Here is a 26,660-nt window from a genome sequence, read left to right on the forward strand (position 1 = left end):
ATTTATTTATTTATTTATGAGACAGAGCACAAGGGGGGGAGGGGCAGAGGGAGAAGCAGATTCTCCACTGAACAGGGAGCGTGATGTGAGACTTGATCCCAGGACCCTAAGATCATGAGATCATAACCTGAGCTGAAGGCAAACACTTAACATCCTGAGCCACCCAGATGCCCTTAGTATGGACATTTTTACAATATTTGTTCTTCCAGTCCATGAACATAGAACGTTTTTTAATTTCTTTGTGTCTTCCTCAAATTTTTTTACAAGTACTGTATAGTTTTCAGAGTACAGGTTTTTTACCTCTTTGGTTAGGTTTATTCCTAGGTATCTTAAGGTTTTTGGTACAGTTGTGAGCAAGATTAATTGATTTCTCTTTCTGCTGCTTCATTGTTGGTATACACAAATGCAACAGACTTTTGTGTGCCAATTTTATATCCTGCGACTTTACTGAATTCCTGTTATCAGCTCTAGCAATTTTGGGGGGTTTTCTGCATAGAGTATCGTGTCATCTGCAAAGAGTGAAGGTTTGACTTCTTCTTTGCCAATCTGGATGCCCTTTATTTCTTTTTATTGTCTGATTGCTGAGGCTAGGGCTTCCAGTACTATGTTGAACAACGGTGGTGAGAGTGGACATCCCTATCATGTTCCTGACCTTAGGGGAAAAGCTCTCAGTTTTTCCCCATTGAGGATGATATTAGCTATAGGTCTTTCATATATGGCCTTTAAGGTGTTGAGTGTGTTCCCTCTATACCTACTTTGTTGAGGGTTTTTATCAAGAAAGGATGGTGTATTTTGTCAAGTGCTTTTTCTGCATCTATTGAGAAGACCATGTGATTCTTGTCCATTCTTGTATTAATGTGGTATATCACAGTAATTGATTTGTGGATGTTGAACCACACCTGCAGCCCAGGAATAAATCCTACTTGATCATGCTGAGTAATCCTTTTAATGTACTATTGGGTCCTGTTCAGCTAGTATCTTGTAGAGAATTTTTACACTTATGTTCATCAGGGATATTGGTGTGTATTCTCATTTGTAGTGGGGTCTTTGTCTAGTTTGGGATCAAGGTAATGCTGGCCTCTTAGAATGAGTTTGGAAGTTTTCCTTCCACTTGTATTTTTTTGAACAGTTTCAGAAGAATAGGTATTAATTCTTCTTTAAATGGTTGGTAGAATTCCCCTGGGAGGGGCCATATGGCCCTGGACTCTGGTTTGTTGGGAGATGTTTGATGACTGATTATATTTCTTTGCTGGTTATGGGTCTGTTCAGGTTTTCTATTTCTTCCTGTTTAATTTTGGTCATTTATATTTTTCTAGGAATTAATCCATTTCTTCCAGATTGCCTAATTTATTGGCATATAATTGCTCATAATATTCTCTTATAATTGTTTGTGTTTCTTTGGTGTTGGTTGTGATCTCTCCTCTTTCATTCATGATTTTATTTGTTTGGGTCCTTTTTCTTTTCTTTTTGATAAGTCTGGCTAGGGGGTTATCAATCTTGTTAATTCTTTCAAAGAACCAGCTCCTAGTTTTGTTGATCTATTCTACGTTTTTTTTTTTTTTAATTTTTATTTATTTATGATAGTCACAGAGAGAGAGAGAGAGAGAGGCAGAGACATAGGCAGAGGGAGAAGCAGGCTCCATGCACCGGGAGCCCGATGTGGGATTCAATCCCGGGTCTCCAGGATCGCGCCCCGGGCCAAAGGCAGGCGCTAAACCGCTGCGCCACCCAGGGATCCCTATTCTACGTTTTTATTTCTATATCATTGATTTCTGCTCCAATCTTTACAATTTCTCTTCTACTGGATTTAGGCTTTATTTGCTGTTCTTTTTCCAGTTCCTTTAGGTGTAGGGTTATCTGTGTATTTGTGATGTTTCTTGCTTCTTGAGGAAGGCCTATATTGCTATATACTTTCCTCTTAGGACCATCTTTGCTACATCCCAAAGGTTTTTTTTTTTTTTTTTTCATCCCAAAAGTTTTGAACTGTTGTATTTTCATTTTCATTTGCTTCCATGTATTTTTTTTTTTTTTTTTTTGAAAAGCACTTGTTAGCTTTTAATGAACCTCCCCCTATGTGGCTTCAAGCTACTAGAACGCAGGCGCCCCCCACACCCTTTATCTTCTCCTCAGCTCTTCTACTGAAGAATTTGGCCTTCACGATGACAGGCTGTTTTGGGAGCTTTCCCTTTCCCAAAACTTTGTAGTAGCCCGATCGCACCACATCGATAATAGGAGCAGCTCCAGTCTTGTTTTTGGCAGCATTTACCCGTGTCTGCTCACTGACTAAGGTCCACAGTTTATCAAGGTTGACAGTTGGGCAGAAGCTCTGGTTCCTCTTTAAGTGGTAATGTCTCATACCGACTTTTCCGAAGTAACCTGGGTGATATTTGTCGAAGTTGATCCTGTGATGATGCACGCCACCAGCATTACCCCGGCCTCCTGGGTGCTTCCGGTGTTTGCCGATGCGGCCGTGGCCATGGCTCACGTGGCCCCGAAGTTTCCGGGTCTTCCTCAGTCTGGATCTGCTTCCATGTATTTTTTTAAGTTCTTCTTTAATTTCCAGTTGACCCATTCATTCTTTAGTAGGATATTCTTTAACCTCTATGTATTGTGGTCCTTCCAAACTTTTTCTTGTGGTCGACTTCATTTCATAACATTTGGTCTGAAAATATACATGATATGATCTCAATCTTTTTGTACCACTTGAGTCCTGATTTATGACCAAGTATGTGATCTATTCTGGAGAATTTTTTATGTGCACTCAAAAATAATATGTATTCTGCTGCTTTAGAATAAGATACTCTGAATATATCTGTTAGGTCTATCTGGCCCAGTGTGTCATTCAAAGCCCTTGTTTCTTTGTTGATTATCTGCTTGGATTATCTGTCCATTGCTATGAGAGGGGTGTTAAAGTCCCCTACTGTTATTGTATTATTATCAATGAGTTTCTTTAAATTTATTGTTAATTGATTTATATATTTGGCTTCTCCCAAGGTAGGGGCACAAATATTTGTAACTGTTAGATTTTCTTTTTTTTTTTTTTTTTTTTACTGTTAGATTTTCTTGTTGCGTAGACCCCTTTATTATGATATAGTGTCCTTTCTCATCTCTTATTACAGTCTTTGGTTTAAAATTTAGTTTGTCTGATATAAAGATGGCTATTCCAACTTTCTTTTGTTTTTGTTTTTGTTTTTGTTTTTGTTTTCCAACTTTCTTTTGACATCCAGTAGCATGATAAATGGTTCTCCACTCCCTCACTTTCAATCTGGAGGTGTCTTTGGGTCTAAAATGAGTCTCTTGTAGGCAATATATCAATGTCTTGTTTTTTTAAACCATTCTGATCCCCTGTGTCTTTTGATTGGAGCATTTAGTCTGTTTACATTCAGAGTAGTTATTGAGTGCTATGAATTTAGTGCCTTTGTATTACTTGTAAAGTCACTCTGCCTGTAGATTGTTCCTTTATAGTCCTTGTTACTTTTGGTCTCTCTTTCCCACTCAAAGGGACCCCTTTTGTATTTATTATGGGGCTGGCTTGGTGTTCATGAACTCTGTTAGGTTTTGTCTTGGAAACTCTTTATCTCTCCTATTCTGAATGACAGCTTTCCTGGATAAAGTATTCTTGGCTGCATATTTTTCCCATTTAGCACATGAATATATCTTGCCAATCCTTTGTGGCCTGCCTGGTCTCTGTGTATATGTCTGCTGCCAGCCTTGTGTCTTCTACCCTTGTAGGTTAAGGACTTTTTATCCCGAGCAGTTCTCAGGATTCTCTCTTTATATTTGTACTTTAGAAGTTTCACTATAATATGTCTGGTGTTGACCTGTTTTTGTTGATTTTGAGGAAGGCCTATATTGCTATATACTTTCCTCTTAGGACCATCTTTGCTACATCCCAAAGGTTTTCAACTCTTGTGTTTTCATTTTCACTTGCTTCCATGTATTTTTTAAGTTCTCTGTGCCTCTTGGACTTGAATAGGGAAAGTTAGGGAAATTCTGAGGTATAATTTGTTCAAATAAACCATCTCCCCTTTTCCCCCACTTTTCCTCTTCTGGGACTCCTGTGATTCAGATATTATTTTGCTTTATGGAATCACTGAGTTCCCTAAGTCTACCTTCATTATCTAAGAGTTTCATTTCCCTCTTCTTTTCATCTTCATTATTTTCCATAATTTTATCTTCTATATCACCTATCCTTTCCTCTGCTTCTTCAGGTCTTGTAGTGATTACATCTAGTCAGTTTTTCACCTCAATTATAGCATTTTTTATTTCAGCCTGACTAGTTTTTAGGCCTTTTATTATCTCTGCAGCAGGGGTTTTTCTGCTGTCTTCTCTGCTTTTTTCAAGTCCAGCTAGTGGTCTTGTAACCATCAATCTAAATTCTTGTTCAGATATTTTGCTTATATCTGCTTTGAGCAAGTCCCCAGCTGTGATATCTTCCTCACCTTTCTTTTGGGGAGAATTTCTCTGTCTTGTCATTTTGGCTAAGTTTCTATATTTTATGTATTAGAAAAGCTTGTTTGTTTCCTGCATTTCAGAGTAATGCTATATTAAAAGAGATCATATACTGTTCAGGGCCTGGCAGTTCAGGAAATGTTTCTTTTTTTTTTTTTTTTTTTTTTTTTTTTTTTTCAGGAAATGTTTCTGCTGGTATATGCTGTGTACACTCTGCTGTTGCATTTTGGCTATTCTTTCCCACTGGACTGTCCTCTACAGAAGTCCTCCTGCTTGTGGTGGGGGATGTTTGGACCTTTAAGTAGGTGTGTTTTGATTTATTTAAGATAAGCCTCACATCTGCTACATTCTCTCCCTTAAATTGCGCAGATTGTTTTCTTAATCCTCAGATCATATTCCTAGTTGTTCAAATATTTCGATGTTGATCTACCTGTGTTCAAGGGATGAGGCAAGTTCCCCCTACTACTCTGCCATCTTAACTCCTCCCCTTCTTGACTGTAATTCTTAAAAATGGGAGAGACCTACCTGGAATTCTTCATAAATATTTTAAAACGATAAAGAATTAGGTATTTCTCAACTCTAATGCATGATTATCTTCAGAATCTAAACTCAGCAGAGGCCATAGGGCAAATGCAGAATTGTGCACATGTGCACACACACACAACCTCCTTGAAGATGGGGACAATAGAGATCTTTCAGAGCATTTCCATCTTTGAACTTGATTCTCTTCCTACTCTGACTCCTTGGATTATATCTGTTGGGTTGGCATCCTTTTGAAGGATTGTTAGCAACAGATTCATATTCCCATTGGGGCCTTAGGATATGCCTGATCCCCCTCAGGGTGGCTGTGATCAGAAACAGATGCCTACCAAATGCAATCACGGTGAGGCTACCATGCCATCTTTAGGGATGTTGAATGCCGGTCTCACTCTTGTTTTCTATCCCTTTATTGCCCTCAAATACTATAGAAAAAAATCTGCTTATAAGAGGAGGCCAACCAGGCACTACACTTCACTAAAGCTTCCAAGCCTAGAGCAGGCTGGAGCTGCCAGAAATACCCTTAAATGAAATGTAGAGTTTTAACTAACACCTATAATTGGATACTTTTATTACTGAGTTGACATCATGTTTATGACAATAACTAACTGGAAAATCTTTAATTATCTACACATGACTAGAAAATTCTGGGGACCTGCTCTAAACATACTTGAAGGCAGAAGGGAACTAGCTCTACAAAATAGATTAAAGCAGGTTGTGGGGAAAAGAATTAAGTTGGTTTGTCCTTGTGTTCTCCAAAGTTCTGCCCTTACAATGTAATGTTTACCTAGTTTCCCCAAGAATTCTCAATATTTTACTAGCCCAGCAGGTTGAAAGATGTCATCAGCACAGTGTCTAGCTGGACTCAAATCCTGTTTCTGTACTATAGATTTGTATAAAATTAGGCAGGGTCTTTACCCTCTGTGTGCCTTGATTCACTTATTGGTAAAATATGAGTAATCCTAGAATGGATCTCATGAAGCTGTTATGAAGACTCAATATCTTCAAAGAGTTTAGAACAGGGTCTGGCATATAGTATATGTCAATCATTGATAGCTAATATCATCATCCTAACCAATAGAGACCTTGAAATTAATCAAGGTCATCAACCTCGAAAAAGAGAAAAAGGTTGGTAAGCATTTGGAATCTTGCTGTAGTTAGAACAAGATCGTTGCCACTATAAGTGAGTCCCTTCCAGGGGCAGCAAAATCTTCTTTTACAGATTTCTGCCTGGAGGACCCAGTTCAATGCCTGATCATAGTCATTGCCAAGAAAGGCTTGTTAATCAAATGAATGAAGGAGTGAATAAATGAATGCCTCCTCTGCCTATGCCCTGGCCACTTTGATCTGGCCCCAAAGCAGGGGCCAGGTAAATGGTAACAGTCTTTCATCTCTCTTTACTCTCAAGCAAGGAGCCTCCTGAATCTCCTGGGCTCTTCAGAAAACTCTTCCCAGCATGAGTTTCTCACTCTAACCTCTGATGACTGAGAGTAGACTGATTGCCCTGAGCAGTGAATCTCAAACTTCAGTGGGGATCAGAATTGCCTAGAGTGCTTTTCAAAACACAGATTATTGGGCCAACCCCAGAGTTTCTTATTTCATGTATCTGGGCCAAGAATTTACATTTCCAATAATTTCCAGATGATGCTGATGTTGCTGGTCCTGGAACCACACCTTAAGAAACATTGTTCTAAAGCATGGATTTGATTCTATTATCACTGCTTAAAAATCTCAGAGTTCCCTTAAGTCCATGAACTAAAACTACTAAATAAAGTCCATACTCGGGATCCCTGGGTGGCGTAGTGGTTTGGTGCCTGCCTTTGGCCCAGGGCGCGATCCTGGAGACCCGGGATCGAGTCCCAAGTCGGGCTCCCGGTGCATGGAGCCTGCTTCTCCCTCTGCCTGTGTCTCTGCCTCTCTCTCTCTCTCTCTCTCTCTCTCTCTCTATCTCTCTGTGACTATCATAAATAAAATAAAAATTAAAAAAATAATAATAAAGTCCATACTCCTTAGTCATGAGCTTTCTAACTGAGCTCCAATCCATTTCCTGCCACTCCCTTCTATTCTCTAACATACTGAGCTACTCTTTATTTTGTGAACACTCCAATGGCCTTGCCTCTGCACTGTTTGTTCCCTCTGCCTGCGGTGCCTTTCTCTCTGCTGACAAAGTCCTACTTGAAGACCTGATCCAAATGACAGCCTCTGTATCATTTTCTCTGAGTCCCTCCAGGCATGTTGTGTGACGACAGCCCACTGTACATGCCCCCACTATTGCCCTTGTGTACCATCTTTTAGGCCTGTTATGTTATCTATTATGTTACTGGACTGTCATTGCCCTATAGTCATGGCAATGTATTATTTCTATTTGATGCTCAAAGCCCAGCACAGTGCTTGCCAAAAGGGCAACTTTAGTATTCATTCACATATGACAAATAAGTAAATTCCAGACTGCAGTTGCCCCAATTGATATCTGTAGCCTGATCCACAGATATTTAATATGTTATTCAGCTATCATAGTAGTAATGTTGCATAACACTCTCTCCCTCTCTTATGCTTGCTCTAACAACAGGTATTCCTTTTTCTTGCTCAGCTAGGGCAGCTGTGCTTCAGGCAGCAGTTTGGCTGGGCGGGGCTGCAAGCTGCAGATTAGGTTCAGATTTTCTCTACACATTTCCTCATTCTGGGACCAGGAGCTACATGAGACATGTTCTTCTCATAATAAATCACAAGACATAAGAGGTCAAGCCAAATCATGCAAGCACATTTATAGACTCTGGTCATATCATGTCTGTTAATATTACTTTGGCCAAAACAAGTCACATCATCAAGACCAACATCAATAGTGGGGGAATATACTCTACCTTCACCATGTCAACAAAGCCAATGGCAAGGTATATGGAAGTATAGTTTCATAACAGGGAGCCAACTGGGAATTGGGAAAGAAGAACTAGGAATAATAATCCACCCTACCAAATGTACTTTTTCCCATTTTGGGGCCTCAGCCATCCATTTATCTATTCAGATAATACCATTGCATCCCAGATACCAAGTACATCTCTCTTGCTAACCCTGGACATTGGGTAAGTTATTTCTGGAGCTCAACTTCTGCATCCACAAGATAGAGCAAGCCAAGCAATGGTCCAGAAAACCAGTGGTATCTGCCCTCTTGATAAGAAACAGAAAAATTGCATCCCAGATATTTCTATTACATTTCTTAAGAAAATGATTGGCACTGCTTATTCTAAATTGTTTTGGAGATGGGGTTTTGGGTTTATATTTTTTTTAATTTGTGTTTTTATTGCATTGTGTTTAAGAGGTGTCTAATTATTTTTAAATCTCACTTGAACTTCAGCCATGCCTGCAGTCGTTCAAGTACTTAAAAAGTCATCTGAAATAATAGATTATCCAAAATAACGTGCCATGTTATGGCTTAAGGGTGATTCTAGGTGGTCCGATGATTTACAGACTGTGGTATGGTCAAGCCCAGCGGGAAGTGTGCATTAGGATGGCAGAGAGAATTAAGAAATCAAAGGCCTCAGACAAAGATGTGTTCTTGTATCCAGGGCCATGAGATAGAAACTCTCCTGTTACAGTACTATATATAGTGCTTGTGTCCTCTGAAAGTAAGAATTTTTTTTACAGAGTGTTAGGGATTTCATCTGGGCAGAGGGCACTATGACCTGTTCTCTGATGGTTAGAGCAGACCAACCCACTTCCTAGAGTGGTAACTGGAGCTGATGAATTTATTCTTGCCTCACTGCTTCATCCTTGAACTCTTGTGTGCTATAGACCTGGAAACCCCAGAAGAGCTGGACTCAGCCACTGAATTCTTTTAAATTATCATTTGCAAAGTCATTATATTTATTAGTGGAAGCCCCCATAGTTAGAGAAATACCACTCCAACCTGTTGTGTTAGAAAATACGATTTCCATCTTTCATTAATAAAAATGTTACAGACCATGACATTTCTCTTTATCAGTCTAGTTTTTCCATTCATTATGGTACTTTCCTTGAGATAGAAGCCACATTCACTGTGATTTTACCTACTACCTAATCTAGAGGGCAAAAAGCAATCCTGCCTAAACCAGCAGAAGGGAGCCCTTAAGAAGACAGTTACCATGGAAATGGGAGAAAAGGCAGGAAGCCCCCATTCCACTCTCTACACACCCATACATATGTTCTATTGCTAAGAATTACATTACATGATAGGTCTTTGACAGGGCAATGACCTCTCAAAGTTTGCCGTGTCCCTTCTCTCTGAGCTTTTCAGAGACATGTAGCAGCACGTAGCACACCCCCAGTCAGTGAACCTTGCCTCTCTCCACTACACAGCCTCCCACCTGCTTTTGAAAGCCAGCCAAGAAATCATCCAGTATCCACATAGATTGCCAAAGAACAGAGGCAGATGCTCTACGAGAGCAGGCAACAGAGTCCAAAGAACCCCAGAGTTAGGAAACAGGGGTTGTGGCCCTACCGCATTCTGCTGCACTCAGCCCCCTTTCTGATCTCCTCCTCAACGTAAGTTTTTCCACATTCTACTCTAGGTGAACCCATTGTTTGATTCTTTCCAAATTTAACACAATTTGTAATTATTTTCGTTTTATGTGCTCTTAGTCTGTGCTGCCCACCAGAATATAAACTTATTTTGGCCATTGTATTCCTAGCACCAGGTATGCAATGATAATGATATATTATCAGCACTCAGTAAATAGCCATTTAGTGAATGAATGATATCCAATCATCTAGTTTCTAGTTTTAACATTCTATGACTTTTCATTTAGCCAAAACAAAAATAAAAAAACAAATAACAATTATATGCAAGAAAAATCAGCATTTTTGCTGTAGTTCTCAGGGAAGAAATGGGGAGATGGATGATTAAGTAGAAAATCCCCTGTTCATCAGCTGCTCCTTCTTATAATGTCTTTTCTAACCTCATAGAGAGCAATTTATTGTTTTATATATTTGTAATTTTTAAATACTCTGGGAAATTATTGTGAGCACAGAAATTGGAAAGTCTTTCTTATCTTTTGGGCACTTTCTTATCTTCTGAGTATCTCTTACCTGATCTGATAAATCATTTTAATTAACTTTTAGGTACATAGTTTAGCTTACTAACCAAGTCTAGATTAGTTTTCCACTTTTATTATGTCAGCAGAGTTTTTGCCTGATTTCTGCCCAGTCTGTCGACCCCAGAGAGGTCTCTGAATGAGAGATCAAATGAAACCTAGAAGCATAAAAATAATTAAAATATCCCTACAGACTGAAGTAGTTTAATTTTTCTTGTGTTAGCAGAAACCATCTGGGCAAAGCCACTATAACTGACTGCCATTAACCACTTTTTTTCACTATCATATTTAAGTAAGATGGTGCTGATGGTTGGTCAGTGGTCCTAGTGTCCATCCTTATGTCACATCATAGCCCTTCAATTGGCATCATACTGAGCCATCCCAAGCTAATGGACAAACACAGATAACTGCAGGTTATGTTTCCTCACCCCCACACTCTTATCTCTTCTGTTATTTGGTGGCTTTGCCAGAGTTTTTATCTGCTCTTTGCTTATTTGTTTTCCAAATAGATAAGCTTATGTATATGGCACTTGCTCCTTATAGTTGCTCCTGACGCAGAAGTGGAAAGCCCAGTCTCCTGGAAATATCTCCTCCAAAAACATATAGATTTGATCCTCTGTGCTGGCCTCCAGATAACTTCTAGCCGGAGCAAATATATCCACATAGCATCAGATGTTTATGGCCAAATTTAAGGCAAATCCTGGTGGTTTTGTTTAGAGCTTTTTCCTAAACTGCCCTCTTTCCAGGCATATTTTCCATCTTCCTTCATTCTAATCAGATCTAATTTTGCCTTGTTCCCCATGCAAGATTTGTGCTTTTTTGGATCCTTGCCTCCTGAATGTTCATCCCTTGTGGCTTTTTGAAGCCCGGGGCCATGAAGTTTCCCTAGGGCTGTAGGAATCCCGGTGAACAACTTGGGCCCCAGATTTTGGGTGGGGCCTGGTTATAGAGTAAGTATTTGTGTCCCCCCAAAATTCCTATATTGAAATCCTAACCCCTAATGTGAATGGTATTAGGAGATGGGACCTTTGGGAAGTAATTAGTTCATGAAAGTAGAGTCTTCATGAATGGGATTAGTGCCTTCCTAAGAAGACACAGGAGAGTTTTTTGCTCCCCATTTGCAGATACAACAAGAAGATAACCATCTGCAGACCAGGAAGCAGCCCCTTGCCGACACTAAATCTGCCAGCACATTGATCTTGGACCTCCCAGCCTCCAGAACTGTGACCAATAAATGTATATTGTTTAAGCCACCAAATTTGCAGGATTTGTTACAGCAGCCCAAACTGACTACAACAAGGTGGCTTAGAGCACTAGTGGAAGCAGTGTTGTTGTGAGAACAGATGAGTAAATGCAGACAGTAGCCAGCCTCCTTTCCCACCAGAAACCCTGGAATCCATGCCTGCTCATCCCATAGAGCCTCTGCCAGGCCTTCATGGAACCAGGCCAAGTCGTCAGCAATGGGCCAGGCCCAGCTACCTTGAGTCAGTTGGATCACAGCAAGGCCCTGCCCAAATCTGTGCCCCCTCCCACACTCTTTGTCCGGGCAGACTTTTGTGGGGGTATGTTGGCCAGCAGCCTGGTATAGCTTTCACATGTGGGTCTCCCTGTAGGAATCAACAATCACCAACCTCTTGGCTCTGTGGATGGGGACACTAAGAAGCTCTGCTCTCAGCCTCCCCAGGACAATCATGGCCCAAAGACCAATACAATCTCTAGCTCTTGCAGGGATCCAGACAAATTGGGCTGGTGACTGTATGAGAGGGGAAAGCTGTGTTTTCACTGTGGCAATGTGAGGAAGGGCAGAGCTTAACCCAGGACAAGGTAAGTTCTCCTATAAGGCCCCCTCTGCCTCAGGAAGTAAGTATGATCTGCCCTCAAGGCAACTCCTTCTTCAGACAAAGAGGCAGAACTGACCTGGGTTCTGCTCATTCTCCTCTCCTTGATAACCTGCTGCCCCTGTAGATCCTCAGGATAATGTCCAGCCCCAGCCACTATTCCTCAAAGCCAATGGGAAAGCAGCATCCCCAAACCTGCGCTTGGGACTGAAACCAGTAGGGCTACCCAAGGGACAAATTTGCAAATGGCCAGGCCTAAGGAGTCAGATGACTCAGAAAGGAATCCAGGGAGACAGGCCGTCAACTTAGAGATTTACCTGTGCTCACAAACAGAAAACAGAGGCTGCGTAACCACAAACAGGGCAAAAGAAAGCAAAAACTTGTAGGACAATGAAAGTCAGGCATGGAGCAAACAGAGGCAAGGCTGTCCCAAATGGGTAGTGTGGGTGGCTCATAACAAACCCTAGAGAGACCTAACATCTCTCTCTCTGAAATTCTGGAATGCTTCCATTGGCTTAGGTCAGGGTCCTAAAGGGGTAGCTTCCCTGGACAGAAGGACCCCATCAGCCCACTCTTGAGAAAACAACATTCAATTTCAAATACTGATTGAGCACCACCGTATACTGGGAGCTGTGCCAGGCACTGGGATATAGCTGTGAATATGACTGACCTACTCCTGTCCTCATAGCTTCCACATGGTAGAAAGTATAGACACGGTGCTAGTAGTTATAGGTGCAGTGAGCATTGCAAACAAGTTCAGTTAGCAAAGAAAATAACATTTTTCAACACTTCTTCACTGAATTCCTTAATGAAGAGAATTTAAAAATAGGTATCAGACTTAGGAACTATCCATCCTTAGTCCCATGAGAAGTTTAAAAAAAAAAAAGTTATTTTAAGGGGAGTACTGACTTCATGGTGGTTTGCCCTGAACATTTATCCTAACATTTCCTAGCTGCTCAATAACTCATTTCAGTTTTATCATCTAGAAATACCTAAATCCTTCTTGAACTACTTGATTCTGTTATAGCATTGCTAGGTTCAATATTTCTTATTAATTTATTCCAATCCTGGGATGCCTGGGTAGCTCAGTGGTTGAGCATCTGCCTTAGGCTCAGGGTGTGATCCCTGGTTGGAGGATGGAGTCCCACATTGGGCTCCCTGTGACAAGTCTGCTTCTCCCTCTGCCTATGTCTCTACCTCTCTCTGTGTGTCTCTCACAAATAAATAATCTTTTAAAAAAATTTACTCCTAGTCTCTCAGTCTTTATCTTTCTGTTTGGGAGACCCCTTATCTCCTTACTGGATCTTCTAGAAACTCCTCTCTTTCCTTCACAACTTACTCTCCTCCCCTGGGTTTTTGCCATCCCCATTAGGTCATGCCTGAGTGGGGTGGTCAGAAATGGTAGAAAACCTAGTTTTGCTGCCAATGCCCTTTGCCAGAATCTGCCCACATCCTCCCCTGGCCAAGAGCAGCCCCTTCCCTGCTTGCTCCTACAGGCCTAAGAAGGACACAGCCAGTGCCTGCCCCTGCAGGCTGAAAGTCCTCATTAATAATATCTTTCTTGGGCCTAGGTTTCCTAGTTTCCAGAGCTCTTTCACAGACATTTTCTCATATAATACAACAGTATTGAGAAGTAGACAAGAGAGATGCTAGCATCCCTATGCCAAGTTTCACAAAGCTTAAATTAATCGCCCAGCATCATAAAACTACCAGTGACAGATGCAGAAATTGAACTCAGGTCTCCTGGTTCAATGCTGGAGGCTAGAATTCCAAGATCAAGGTGTCCACAGATTTGGTTTCCTCTGAAGCCTCTCTCCTTGGTTTGCAGATGGCTATCTTCTTGCTGTGTCCTCACATGGTCATCCCTCTGTGTTTGACCTGTGTCCTAATGTCATCCTCTTATATAGACACCAGTCATAATGAATTACAGCTTACATTAATGTATCTATTTTAACTTAAATACCACTTTTTAAAACGATTTTGTTTGTTTGTTTGTTTGTTTATGAGAGACGCAGAGAGAGAGGCAGGGACACAGGCAGAGGGAGAAGCAGGCTCCCCACGGGGAGCTTGATGTGCGACTCAATCCCAGGACCCTGGAATCAAGACCTGAACCAAGGGCAGATGCTCAACCACTGAGCCACCCAGGTATCCCTAAATACAACTTTAAAGGCCCTATTTTCAAATACAGTAACATAAGGTACTAGGGGTTAGGGCTTCAACATATAAACTGAGAGGATAAGGATACAACTCAGCCATAACAATGAGTGACAGAAGAATGTATTCATAGATGCATAGGGAAAGGAATGTTATGACAATTATCTGGATGTTAAAGGATGAATTCACAACACAAATAGGGAGAAAAGGCAAACCAAAAGGAAGGAATAAATGAGCATCATTCCTTCCAGAATGTCAATCATGACAAAGTTCCGTGGGTCACAGACCCTACATCATGAGCAGAGTCTCATGTCCATTCTTTTTTTTTTAACTGAAGTTCGATTTGCCAACATATGGTATAGTACCCATTGCTCATCCCATCAAGTATCCTCCTCAGTGCCCATCACCCAGTCACCCCATCCCCCTGCCCGCCTCCCCTTCCACTATCCTTTTTCGTTTCCCAGAGTCATGTCCATTCTGATGCTCACTCACCATGCTCCTGCCCAGGCACACAGTTTGCTAGATACCTCTTCAATGGGTCACCTCTAGCTTGTTATTCCTACATCCTGTACAGTCAGTGAAAACAGAAGTGAGAGTCTCTTCCAGATCACTGAGGAATGTGTTTAGTTGTCTCATCATTTTAGCACTGGTCCATAAAAGAATCCCAACACTAAATTGATACTCTGCAGCTATCCTCATGGTGGAATACTATGCAGTTGTTATATTGTGATATTCCCAATGACAGTGGGGAAATGCTTGCAATATAGTATTAAGTGAAGAGACACAACACAAAGTTGCATTATAACTTTCATGCTGTTAAAAAAAATAATAAGCCTAGAAGATATTTCAAGAAGATGACAATACCTTTTTTGCAATGGGTTTGCCACCATAACACAAGTGTGGTGAAAAACATCGCTAAACCTAAACCAAAATGGGAAAGGAAAAGACTCACATCAACATCATCGTCATTGGACATGTAGAATCGGGCAAGTCTACCACTACTGGCCATCTGATCTACAAATGTGGTGGGATCAACCAAAGAACTATTGAAAAATTTGAGGAGGAATCTGCTGAGATGTGAAAAGGCTCCTTCAAGTATGCCTGGGTCTTGGATAAATTGAAGGCTGAACATGAACGTGGTATCACCACTGATATCTCCCTGTGGAAATTTGAGACCGGCAAGTATTATGTGACCATCATTGATGCCCCAGGACACAGAGACTTTATCAAAAACATGATTACAGGCACATCTCAGGCTGACTGTGCTGTCCTGATTGTTGCTGTTGGTGTTGGTGAATTTGAAGCAGCTATCTCCAAGAATGGGAGACCCATGAGCATGTCCTTCTGGCTTATACACTGGTGTAAAGCAACTAATTGTTAGCGTTAACAAGATGGATTCCACTGAACCACCCTACAGCCAGAAGAGAAACGAAGAAATTGTTAAGGAAGTCAGCACCTACATTAAGAAAATTGTCTACAACCCTGACACAGTAGCATTTGTGCCAATTTCTGGTTGGAATGGTGACAACATGCTGGAGCCAAGTGCTAACATGCCTTGGTTCAAGGGATGGAAAGTCACCCGTAAAGATGGGAATGCCAGTGGAACCACACTGCTTGAAGCTCTAGACTGCATTCTACCACCAACTTGTCCAACTGATAAGCCCTTGCGTTTGCCTCTCCAGGATGCCTACAAAAATGGTGGTATTGGTACTGTCCCAGTGGGCCGAGTGGAGACCTGGTGTTCTTCAGCCAAGCATGGTGGTCACCTTGGCTCCGGTCAATGTTACAACTAAAGTAAAGTCTGTTGAAATGCACCATGAAGCTCTGAGTGAGGCTCTTCCTGGGGACAATGTGGGCTTCAATGTCGAGAACGTATCTGTCAAAGATGTTCGTCGTGGCAATGTGACTGGTGACAGCAAAAATGACCCACCAATGGAAGCAGCTGGCTTCACGGCTCAAGTGATCATCCTGAACCATCCAGGCCAAATCAGTGCTGGGTATGCACCTGTCCTGGATTGCCACACAGTTCACATTGCTTGCAAGTTCGCTGAGCTGAAGGAAAAGATAGATCATCGTTCTGGAAAAAAGCTGGAAGATGGTCCCAAGTTCTTGATATCTGGGGATGCTGCCATTGTTGATATGGTTCCTGGCAAACCTATGTGTGTTGAGAGCTTCTCTGACTATCCTCCTCTGGGCTGTTTTGCTGTTCGTGACATGAGACAGACAGTTGCTGTGGGTGTCATCAAGGCACTGGACAAGAAGGCAGCTGGAGTTGGCAAAGTCACCAAGTCTGCCCAGAAGGCTAAATGAATACTATCCCCAATACCTGCCACCCCAGTCTTAATCAGTGGTGGAAGAATGGTCTCAGAACTGTTTGTGTCAATTGGCCATTTAAGTCTAATAGTAAAAGGTTGGTTAATGATAACAATGCATCGTAAAACCTTCAGAAGGAAAGGAGAATGTTTTGTGGACCATTTGTGGGGGGTTTTTGTGCGTGTGTGGCAGTTTTAGGTTATTAGTTTTTAAAATCAGTACTTTTTAATGGAAACAACTTGACCAAAAATCTGTCATAGAATTTGAGACCCATTAAAACAAAAGTTGAATGAGGAAAAAAAAGATGACAATAACAATGATCTATGACAGTAATGGGACTGACATATCTAGTTTTCCAAATTTTCTATAAAATTATGTGAAAAAATACATTTAATGAAGTTTAAACTTCATTCCACAATAGTCACTTTTTTACATACCCTTTGTTTCCTAGTACAGTATAATGAAATACTCTAGGTGCTTTAAGTCTCCAATGAAGTTCACTACCAGACAAAACATGTCCACTTCCATAATTATCAGTTTCCAAAAAATCAATTGCTGAGTTTTTTTTTTAAGATTTATTTATTTACTTATTTATTTACTTATTTATTTATTTATTTATTTATTTATCTATTTATTTATGATAGAGAGAGAGGCAGAGACACAGGAGGAAGGAGAAGCAGGCTCCATGCCAGGATCGCGCCCTGGACCAAAGGCAGGTGCTAAACCGCTGAGCCACCCAGGGATCCCCAATTGCTGTGTTTTTAAAAATAAAACTTTAGGGATCCCTGGGTGGCTCAGCAGTTTAGTGCCTGCCTTTGGCCTAGGGCATGGTCCTGGGGTCTCAGGATCGAGTCCCACATCAGGCTCCCTGAGTAGAGCCTGCTTCTCCCTCTGCCTGTGTCTCTTCCTCTCTCTCTCTCTCTGTGTCTCTCATGAATAAATAAATAAAATCTTTTTTAAAAACTTATCAAATGTTATAATATTTATTTATATTCACCCATTTATAAAGTTATTCTAGAACACTTGCAAAACAGACAAGTACTTAGGGGAAAAAAACATGGCCTAATCTGACTTTGTGAACATATTGGTGACTAACTTTTTTATGTACATATGTATGTGTTTAATGGAACCAAACTATTTTATAACCTGCTTTTATTAATAAATCATAGACATTTTCCGCATATATCTGTTATTCTTACACATCATTTTTATGACTGCCTACTTTACTATTATGTGGATATGTCTTACCTTACTTAACCAAGTCCCCTTTGATAGAGAGGTAGGTGGGGGGTTTTTTCCTTCAGTCATAAATAAGACTATAATGAACTCTAATGATAAATCAAAGTGTATGTCCATTCAGATTTAACTCCTCAAAAAACACATTTCTCCAACATTCCATATGTGTTGGCTTAGTGTCTATTACATCTTAAGCTCTGTACTAAGCACCTTTTCATAATGGATTGTATTTATTTTATGTTTACTGACCCCTATACTTTATCTTTGATTTTTCCATGTTGCCAAGAATTATAGTGAAAATAACTTAACAGCTCATAATTTTCTCATGAGCACCCCTGGAACTTCCTAATAGCTTAATGTTTCTCATCCACCAGTTATGTGATAACTCTTAGTAATCTTAAGGTTTATATTTTAGCCAATGGTTCCAGTTTTACCTCTAGAAACAGCTGGGTGGATGACATATGCTCAAATGGTTTATTTACATCTAAATTGTCATTCTGTTCTAGAACATTTTGTGCATGATTCATCATTTGGCATATACCGTCTGGCGTGGCAACTATCAAAAATAATAGCCAGGTATGAATATGAATGTGCCAGTAAAGGAAGGAAAATCAAATTTAAGGTTAAAAAAAAAAAAGGTAGGGACGTCTGGATAGCTAGCTCAGCAGTTGAGCTCTGCTTTTGGCTCAGGGCATGATCCTGGAGTTCAGGGATCAAGTCCCACATCCGGCTCCCTGAGGGACTGTGTGTGTGTGTGTGTGTGTGTGTGTGTGTGTGTGTGTGTAACTGCCTGTGTCTTTGCCTTTCTCTGTGTGTCTCTCATGAATAAATAAAATTAAAAAAAAAAAAAAGTAGTAACAGGGCAGCCCTGGTGGCGCAGCGATTTAGCGCCGCCTGCAGCCGGAGGTGTGATCCTGGGGACCCGGATCGAGTCCCAGGTCGGGTTAGGGAAGCATGGAGCCTGCTTCGCCCTCTGCCTGTGTCTCTGCCTCTCTCTCTCTCTCTCTGTGTCTCTATGAATAAATAAATAAATAAAATCTTAAAAAAAAAAAAGTAGTAACAATAATATAAAATCTTCTTAAAATGCAGTGCTGTCTTCACTTACTAGCCAGGAGTCAATGGATTTAATTCAGTAATAGGAGGGTGTTTTCAGTATTTAGAGCATATATTACTCAGAGTTCTCTCAGGAAAATAGAGCTCTTGCCAGTTGGTTCAATGAAGATAAGTTAATACAGGGAACCCATTATAAAGGTGTTAGAACAATTGAGAGGCTGAATAAAGAACAATGGGATAACCCAGAGATTCAAAACAGTGGAAAGTTGCTACATCATATTATCAAAACCCAAAAGCCAGAACAACAGGGCAGAAACTAGAAGTTCAAGACTCCCCCTGAAACAGAGAAAGGGGAAATGAAGGACCCTGGATTCTCCCTTTCTTTTCTCTCCAATCTCTCTTCTGAGTTCCCCACAGGTGAAATGTAGACAGAAGCCAGTTGGCAAAGAAACTTGGGAAAAGGCAGTCTACTGGGAGGGAGACGGCCCTGCTGGGATTTAGAAAAAAGTGGAGGAAGTAGATGTGGGATCTCAGATCAGATAAGCAAATGAGCAGTACAGCACACTAGCAACGAGCTAGAATTTTGCCATAAAGAGGGTACTTCTCTCTCATTGAAGAGAGAGCCCAATTTCTCAGTTTCCCAGAAGTCCAAATTTCTTGCCTTTAAACTCCAGTCTCCCATGTATAGGTCCCTCCCTACTTCCCACTTTTAATCTATTTGCACTTTGACCAGTGCTACTCACATTTCATCATCTTTGTCCATGGAGGCTGACCTAGACTTTGACCAGCTTTGCACTCTGTGTCTCTTTAACAGTTCTGGACTTGGGACCATATCCACACTTCTGACCTTTGCCCAACCCCATGGATCTGTCTGCACTTCCCAATTCCAGTTGTTCTTTCTCCAAATCACAATGAAGCCATAAATAGAGGCTTGTTTGTATTAAAATTACAATGGGAATTCATGTCATGACTAAAAAATCATGTATATCTATCAGACTGGCACTATTGACTGTATGAATAAATTGTGTGTGTGTGTGTGTGTGTGTGTTACTAGGTAGAAAAAAAAATTTTAACGACCAGTAAGTATTTTAGAGAAATCCTCCCCTTTCTTTTTCTTGTCTGATTTTTTGTTGTTTCTCACATTGAGATAGTTCTTGGAGGGTTAACTATACCTGAAGTTTTCCAAGTGGATTACTCCTTTGTACACTTGTCCTTCAAAGATGCCTTTAGATTCAGTTGAACAAAGCTTGAGGCTGGTCCAAGTGCAGGGAACTGGCATCACTGGGAAAAAGGAAGAGAGATTCCTTGGCAGAACACTTCCTTCCGCGTGAGAATACAGGTTCCCCAGGGTGTCACCCAAGAAAAGAACCTTTAAAATGAGGGCAAGCTCTATTGAGAAATGACATAGCCAAAAGAACACATGTCTTAATGAGTAGTTTGTTTTGTTTGTTTGTTTTCTTAAAATCAAATTTTCAATTATTTAAATCTTATGAGCTAAAGAAACAAAAGTTAGACAGCATTATTAATGTATAAGTTTTTAGATACCAGGAGCCTAAAAACTGTCCCTATGGAGGACTTTGAATTTATTGTAGTCATTGTACTCTTATCCAATTCCTTCTGAAAGACAAGAAATTTCTCCCAAAGGAATCCACCAATATTAACATCAGAAACACTCAACCTCTTCAGGCCCCTCAAAGGACTCCACTTTGAACTTTGCTGATGAGTCTTCCCACTAATGTGACTGAATCACTGATACAGCCAAGCAGAGAAGACCCAGAATGCAGAGTAAGACATCTCAGTGTGGTTCAAGACCCAAGCCTATCACTTGCAATGGTGTAACTGTGGAAGAACATCCCTGTTCTGAGGATTGGCCCCTTCAGGCCTCCATTTCCTCATCTCTGGCAGGAGTAATGGAACCCACTTCACAGGGCTATAAGTACTAGGTGGAATAAGGCACATAAAATGCTTCCCACAATGCCTACAGCATAGTAAGTATTCAATAAGAAATGGGTATTTTTATGATTGTTATCATTATTGGGTAGCTATGATATTTTGTAAAGTTAGGAGATGTCTCTCAAAAACAAATAAATATTAGACTTTAAATGTGATGTTATTCCCATCACCTCACCAATACATTCCTTGCACATTGCCAGTCCTTAGGTCCTATTGAGTAAATGTATTTAAACTTTAATCACATGTCTCTTCTGGAATAGATTATACCTTTACCTTTGACTCAAAACAATTTTACCCAGTGTTAGTAGACATGCTTTGTGGGAAAAGCAAATGTTACAGTCCCATATGTTCTGCTGCTAGTTCCCATAAAATGTTATACTTTAGGATAATTGACAGATCTCCGTCTGTTGACTATTAATTTTTGGGCAGTGGCTAGATTTTTTTTTAAGATTTTATTTATTTATTCATGAGAGAGAGAGAGAGACAGGCAGAGGGAGAAGCAGGCTCCATGCAGGGAGCCTGACGCAGGACTTGATCCCGGGACTCCAGGACCGTGCCCCAGGCCAAAGGCAGGCACTAAACCGCTGAGCCACCCAGGGATCCCCAGCAGTGGCTAGATTTTAAGATGACCAACATCTATGTTGATTTCATCAGGCAGAGCATACATAATTCAGGAGCTTGATTTGATCAGAATTTTCTTTTTTTTTAAGATTTTATTTATTTATTCATAGAGACACAGAGAGAGAATGAGAGGCAGAGACACAGGCAGAGGGAGAAGCAGGCCCCATCCAGAGAGCCCGATGTGGGACTCGATCCAGGGTCTCCAGGATCACACCCTGGGCTACAGGCGGCACTAAACCACTGCACCACCGGGGCTGCCCTGATCAGAAATTTCTAAGAGGAAAAGGCTACTACCTTTTTCCTTTCTGGGGGGAAATATGAATAGATTACCAGTCAAGTCCCTGACTCAGCAGAAGCCGGGGTTCTCTAGAATTAGAGTTGCCAGATAAAATAAGAATGCCCAATAAAGTCTGAATTTCAGATAAACAATAAATCATTTTTAATACTATAATTATGTCCCAACTATTACATCATTATCTGAAAGGCAAATATAACAGTCATCCTGTATTTTTCTTTGCTGGATCTGGCAATCCTATCCAGAGTATAGAGATAACCACTAACTTCCCCCATTGCCTATTCTCCATGATATTATCTTTCCTACTAAATTTTTAGTTTCTTGAAGTGGGCCGTTCATCTTTTGGTTCCCATGCTGGAACAGCTTAGTTATTCAGTGAATGTATCTCAAATGAATGAATGAATGAAACATCTTTGAGGACACAGTGAGGGTCAGACTGTCAAATTGCAGCACAAGGGCTGCTTCCCTGAGCCCAACAGGAGCTTGACCTCAGCTCCTAATCATGTAACTTATCCTGACCACAAGTATCCCTTGGACAAGACAAAGAAAGGCAAGTGATCTGAACTGCACATCTAACTCATACACTTCAAGGGCATTAATAAATAGTACTGACACTGATCCACAGTGCTGGAGACTCAATAAGGAATAGAAGGGTCTGGATAGAACTGGAGAAGGAGTCAACACTTCATAGTTCAGTCCATTGTTGCCAACCAGAAGTACCCATTCTTGGCATAGCCAAATAATCCAGCTTTTCAAGTGAAGCCAGAAACCCATGCATTTATGTGAAATCCCCAGTTTCTAATTATATACACTAATTCAAAAATTATTTTATTAACTCTCTGGCCAAATAATAAACATCTGCAGGCTGAATTTGGCCCCAGCCCACAGTTTACATCTCTGGACTTGGTAACTCAAATTTTCTCTCTGCAAAGTTGCTGATCAGTTCATGAACTATTTTGATTGAAATTACTGCTGTACTAAATAAATAACTTGAAGGCATCACACCACTTTTATGACTGTTTAGTTCAACTGGTTTTAAAGTTAGTACTGAGGAGATCAAGGGCAAAGTAGCAACTATCCTATTTTTACAACATCACATTTCATTCTCAATCTTGATCGGTCCTCCCACCTACTTGGTTACATAAAGACAAGAAAAGAAAAGAAGAGAGAATATGGATGGTGCAACATAAATCTAACCCAACCAGAATGCAGACTTTGGACATCAGGAATTCATCTATGTCATTACCTTTAAAGATCGTAAAGTTTTTAAATATTTAAACTCCCACAAACTATTCACAGGTCCAAACAGAAGTAATAAAAACTTCTGTTACCTATTTTATAATTTTAAACATACTTATTTATGGTATCTTTCAGCTGGTTGATCTCAAATATGTGGGTTACCAATTCTCTTATTTATTAGGTCTGTTGACTCTCCCTCCTTATAAATTTGGACTGTGAACACATTTTCAACATGGATACCTATGGAAATTCCATGTGTCCTGTTACAGAAATGTTGCTACAGAGAGGTGTGGTATTTGCTTCTACAAATTTCACAGAGTTGTTACCTTTTTTGTGTTCCCTCTTGGATTGAAGATTCTGGGACTACTGGAGTAAATGTAAATCTGAATTCCACCAACACAAGTCACAAGCCTGAGTCTCTGATTTCTCAAGGACAGGGTAATGTTTCAAATCACTTCCCTAGGTGGGAGACAAACTGTTTCTAATCCCATTTCACTAAGGATACAGCCCTCTAAGTGTTTTAGCTCTATGAATATGTCTCAGATCTAATTTCCTATTGAACAAGAGTCCAAGACCACATCTCTGTGCTCAAATGATTAACATAAATAGTAAATCCCCAGGTCTCTTTGGTCTATTTCCAGACCAATATCTTCCTGAACTATTGTGGCATCAGATCATGAAGTTACACATCTAGTGTCATAGTCCCTCATCGTTTTTGGCTCCCAGGGAATGCTCTCTCTTTATTTTGAGCTCAGCCTTTGTATTCAGACTTTTTGTTGCAAGAGTTTGTCCTGCATTTATAGGTGCTTAGAGTGAAGAAAGAAGATAATATGGGTTATCCAAGCCGAGCCAAGTTACCAGAACCCAGGAAAAAAATAATTTTATAAATTTTCCTATTAAATAGAAAGCATGCATTGTCTTAGCAAAATTATTATCAGAAAATGGTGTTTCTGAGGCACCTGGCTGGCTCAGTCAGAGGAGCATGTGACTCTTGATCTCAAGGTTCTGAGTTCAAGCCCCACGTTGGCTGTAAAGATTACATAAGAAGTAAATAAACTTTAAAGAAAACAGTGTTTCCATTCCCCAAATCACTTTGGCTCATTTCTTCAGCCTAAATTACTTTGCTAAAAGTAAATAGTTGATCCAAAATTGGATACATGTTGTATGTGAGATTTTATGAACTGCCTTTTTTGTATGATTTTTATCTTGAAATATTAGATAATTACCATTTCCTGTATGATTAAAAGTTCATTTTAAAGAACTAATTTTTAGGACCTGGATATTATAAAATGAAATAAAAGTTCATTTTAAAGAACTAATTTTTAGGACCTGGATTTAAAAGTTCATTTTAAAGAACTAATTTTTAGGACCTGGATATTATAATTTTTAGGACCCTGCAGTACTATAATTTATTTAACAATTACTCTATATTGAATATTTAATTATGCTTTATACTGGACATTTCCCCAATGTTTTATATAAATAATACTATGATTATCATCACATTTAAGTATTTGTCCATGTTTTTTTATTATTTTCTTAAGATATATTCATAGAAATGTCTTGACTGGGAAGTTGCATTAATTCATCTAAGCCCATGTATTACGTGGGAAATGATTGTTTAAATTGTATCATCGCCAAAAACCTAGCTGACTAATTTGCTAACAAAAAGAGAATGATTAGCAACTATCCTCTAGTAAACCACAATTTCATAAGATTATTGCTTGTTTTACTAAAAGTTGGCCATTGATTGCAAATCATTAGGAGCCAATGATAATGAAAACCCTGTATGGGTTCACAAGTGTATCTAAATTTCACAAGCTTTGTATATCCCATCAGAAGCTGAATTCAGTTTGGTGCTTTCATACAATCTCTCAACCTTGCCTTTCAGAGAGTGCCCTTCTCTACACATCCAAATGTCATCAGTCGATAAAGGTCCAAATCAAATGCTCTTTCCTTTAGGATTCCACCTTATCAAAAGAAACATCTGCCAAATCTTGCCCTCCTCTGTTCAGTACTCTTATAACATCAAACATTCTCCGTTCCATCTTATAATAGTTGTGCCCATATCCTGTCTCCTATACTCAGCCATATGCTTTGAGGACACAATATTTTATTTCCAGCTTTATTGAGAAATGATTGTCATACATTGGCATACTGTGTAAGTTTCAGACGTGCCACATAGTGGTTTGACACACATATGTTGTGAAATGATTACCACAATAGGCTTAGTTAACATCCATTTTCTCATATAAATACAATAAAGAGAAAAGAAAAATATTTCTCCTTGTGACAAGAACTCTTAGGATCTACTCTCTTAACTTCTTTCCTATATATCATCCAGTACAGTTGACTGTAGTCATCATGTTGTTCATGACATCCCTAGTACTATTTATCTTGTGGCTGGAAGTTGGTACCTTTTGATCACCTTCCTCCAATTGTCCCATCACTCACCCCCTGCCTCTAGTAACCACAAATCTGATCTCTTTTTCTATATGATTTTGGTCTTTTTTGGTTTGGAGGCAGGGAGGTTTAGATTCCACGTATAAGTGAGAATCATACAGTATTTGTCTTTCTTTGTCTAACCTATTTCACTTAACATAATATCCTCCATCCATCTTGCCACAAATAGTAGGATTTCCTTGTTTTTTATGGCTGAATAATATTACATTATATAAATATATACACTACATTTTTAAATTTTTTAAAAGATTTTATTTATTTATTTGAGAGAGAGAGAGCACGCATGGAGAAGAGCAGGGGAGAGGGGCAGAGGCAAAGGAGGAAGAAGCAGACTCCTTATCGAGCAGGGAGCCAGATGTAGGACTCCATCCCAGGACCCTGGGATCATGACCTGAGCTGAAGGCAGATGCTTAACCGACTGAGCCACCCAGGTACCCTACACCACAATTTCTTTCTTCATTTATCCATCAGTGGACATTTAGGTTATTTCTATGTCTTGGCTGTTGTAAATAAGACTACTATGAACATGGGGATGCAGATGTCTTTTTGAGTTATTGAGGACAGAATCTTTGATACATCTTCACATCCCACAAAGTACCTAGAACTCTAAGGTACAGAAAAGACTCAATAAGTAATTCTTATAGACTTTAATGAACAAATGGTAACAACCCTAACCACGCACAATTTCGTTAACAACTAACTACAAATATATATTTCTACTATTAAAGAGTGAAAAATTAGCTTTTACTCAATTGTATTGAAGAAGTTTGTCTCTAAGAATATAAAGACTACCTTGATAAAAGCTGCCTACTACTAGATTTGGACACATCAAAACCTACGTAAGTCAATATGATTAAGCAGAAATAAAGTATAATTCATAAGTTCACTTAATCTTATTTTTGTATCTAACATTGTAACAAACTTTATCTACCTAAGGGCTTATAATAAGCCTAATTATAATTCTAAATAGTGAAGTTAAGTGATTTTTTTCCTTTTTAAATTACTTTTTTTCCCTTTGGAAATTTTAATACTAATCCTTAACTGATTAATAAATGAATCTGACCACCAGTGACTATTTTGGTTTTCTTTTTCCTCCTGTGAACAGTAAGTTTATAATGGATTGATATATGACAATGCAAATACAGCAGCCTATTACATCGATATCATTTAAATCAAAGGTTCACAAACTTTTTCTGTAAAGGGTCATGTAGTAAATACTCTAGGCTTTGTGATCTCCCTTGCAGCTACTCAGCTCTTATAATATAGTGCAAAAACAGTCAGAAACAGTTCATAGACTAATGGGCATCACTGTGTTCCAATGAAACTTTATTTACAAAAACAGGCAAGCAACTGGATTTGGCCCAAGGTCTATAGTTTGCTGACCCTTGATCAAGATGGTGGGTATATGCATGTTCACTATAGAGTTCTTTTGACTTTTCC

At 39.7% G+C, this 26,660-nt stretch overlaps 1 protein-coding gene and 1 pseudogene across 1 annotated transcript; one reads left to right on the forward strand and one right to left on the reverse strand.

Moving 5' to 3' along the window:
- Window positions 1–2,019: 2,019 nt before the first annotated feature.
- On the reverse strand, window positions 2,020–9,543 carry LOC112672630 (60S ribosomal protein L27a-like). The gene is made up of 2 exons (XM_049103660.1): window positions 9,464–9,543; window positions 2,020–2,522 (listed from the first exon to the last, which is right to left on the reverse strand). Exons 1-2 carry the CDS (start codon window positions 9,541–9,543, stop codon window positions 2,081–2,083), a joined length of 522 nt encoding a protein of 173 aa, XP_048959617.1. The 3' UTR covers window positions 2,020–2,080.
- A 5,021-nt stretch (window positions 9,544–14,564) lies between these two features.
- LOC112672582 (elongation factor 1-alpha 1-like) lies at window positions 14,565–17,017 on the forward strand (annotated as a pseudogene).
- The last annotated feature ends 9,643 nt before the right edge of the window (window positions 17,018–26,660 follow it).

Source organism: Canis lupus, chromosome 28 (genome assembly GCF_003254725.2).
Source record: "Canis lupus dingo isolate Sandy chromosome 28, ASM325472v2, whole genome shotgun sequence".
Classification (NCBI taxonomy): Eukaryota; Metazoa; Chordata; class Mammalia; order Carnivora; family Canidae; genus Canis; species Canis lupus.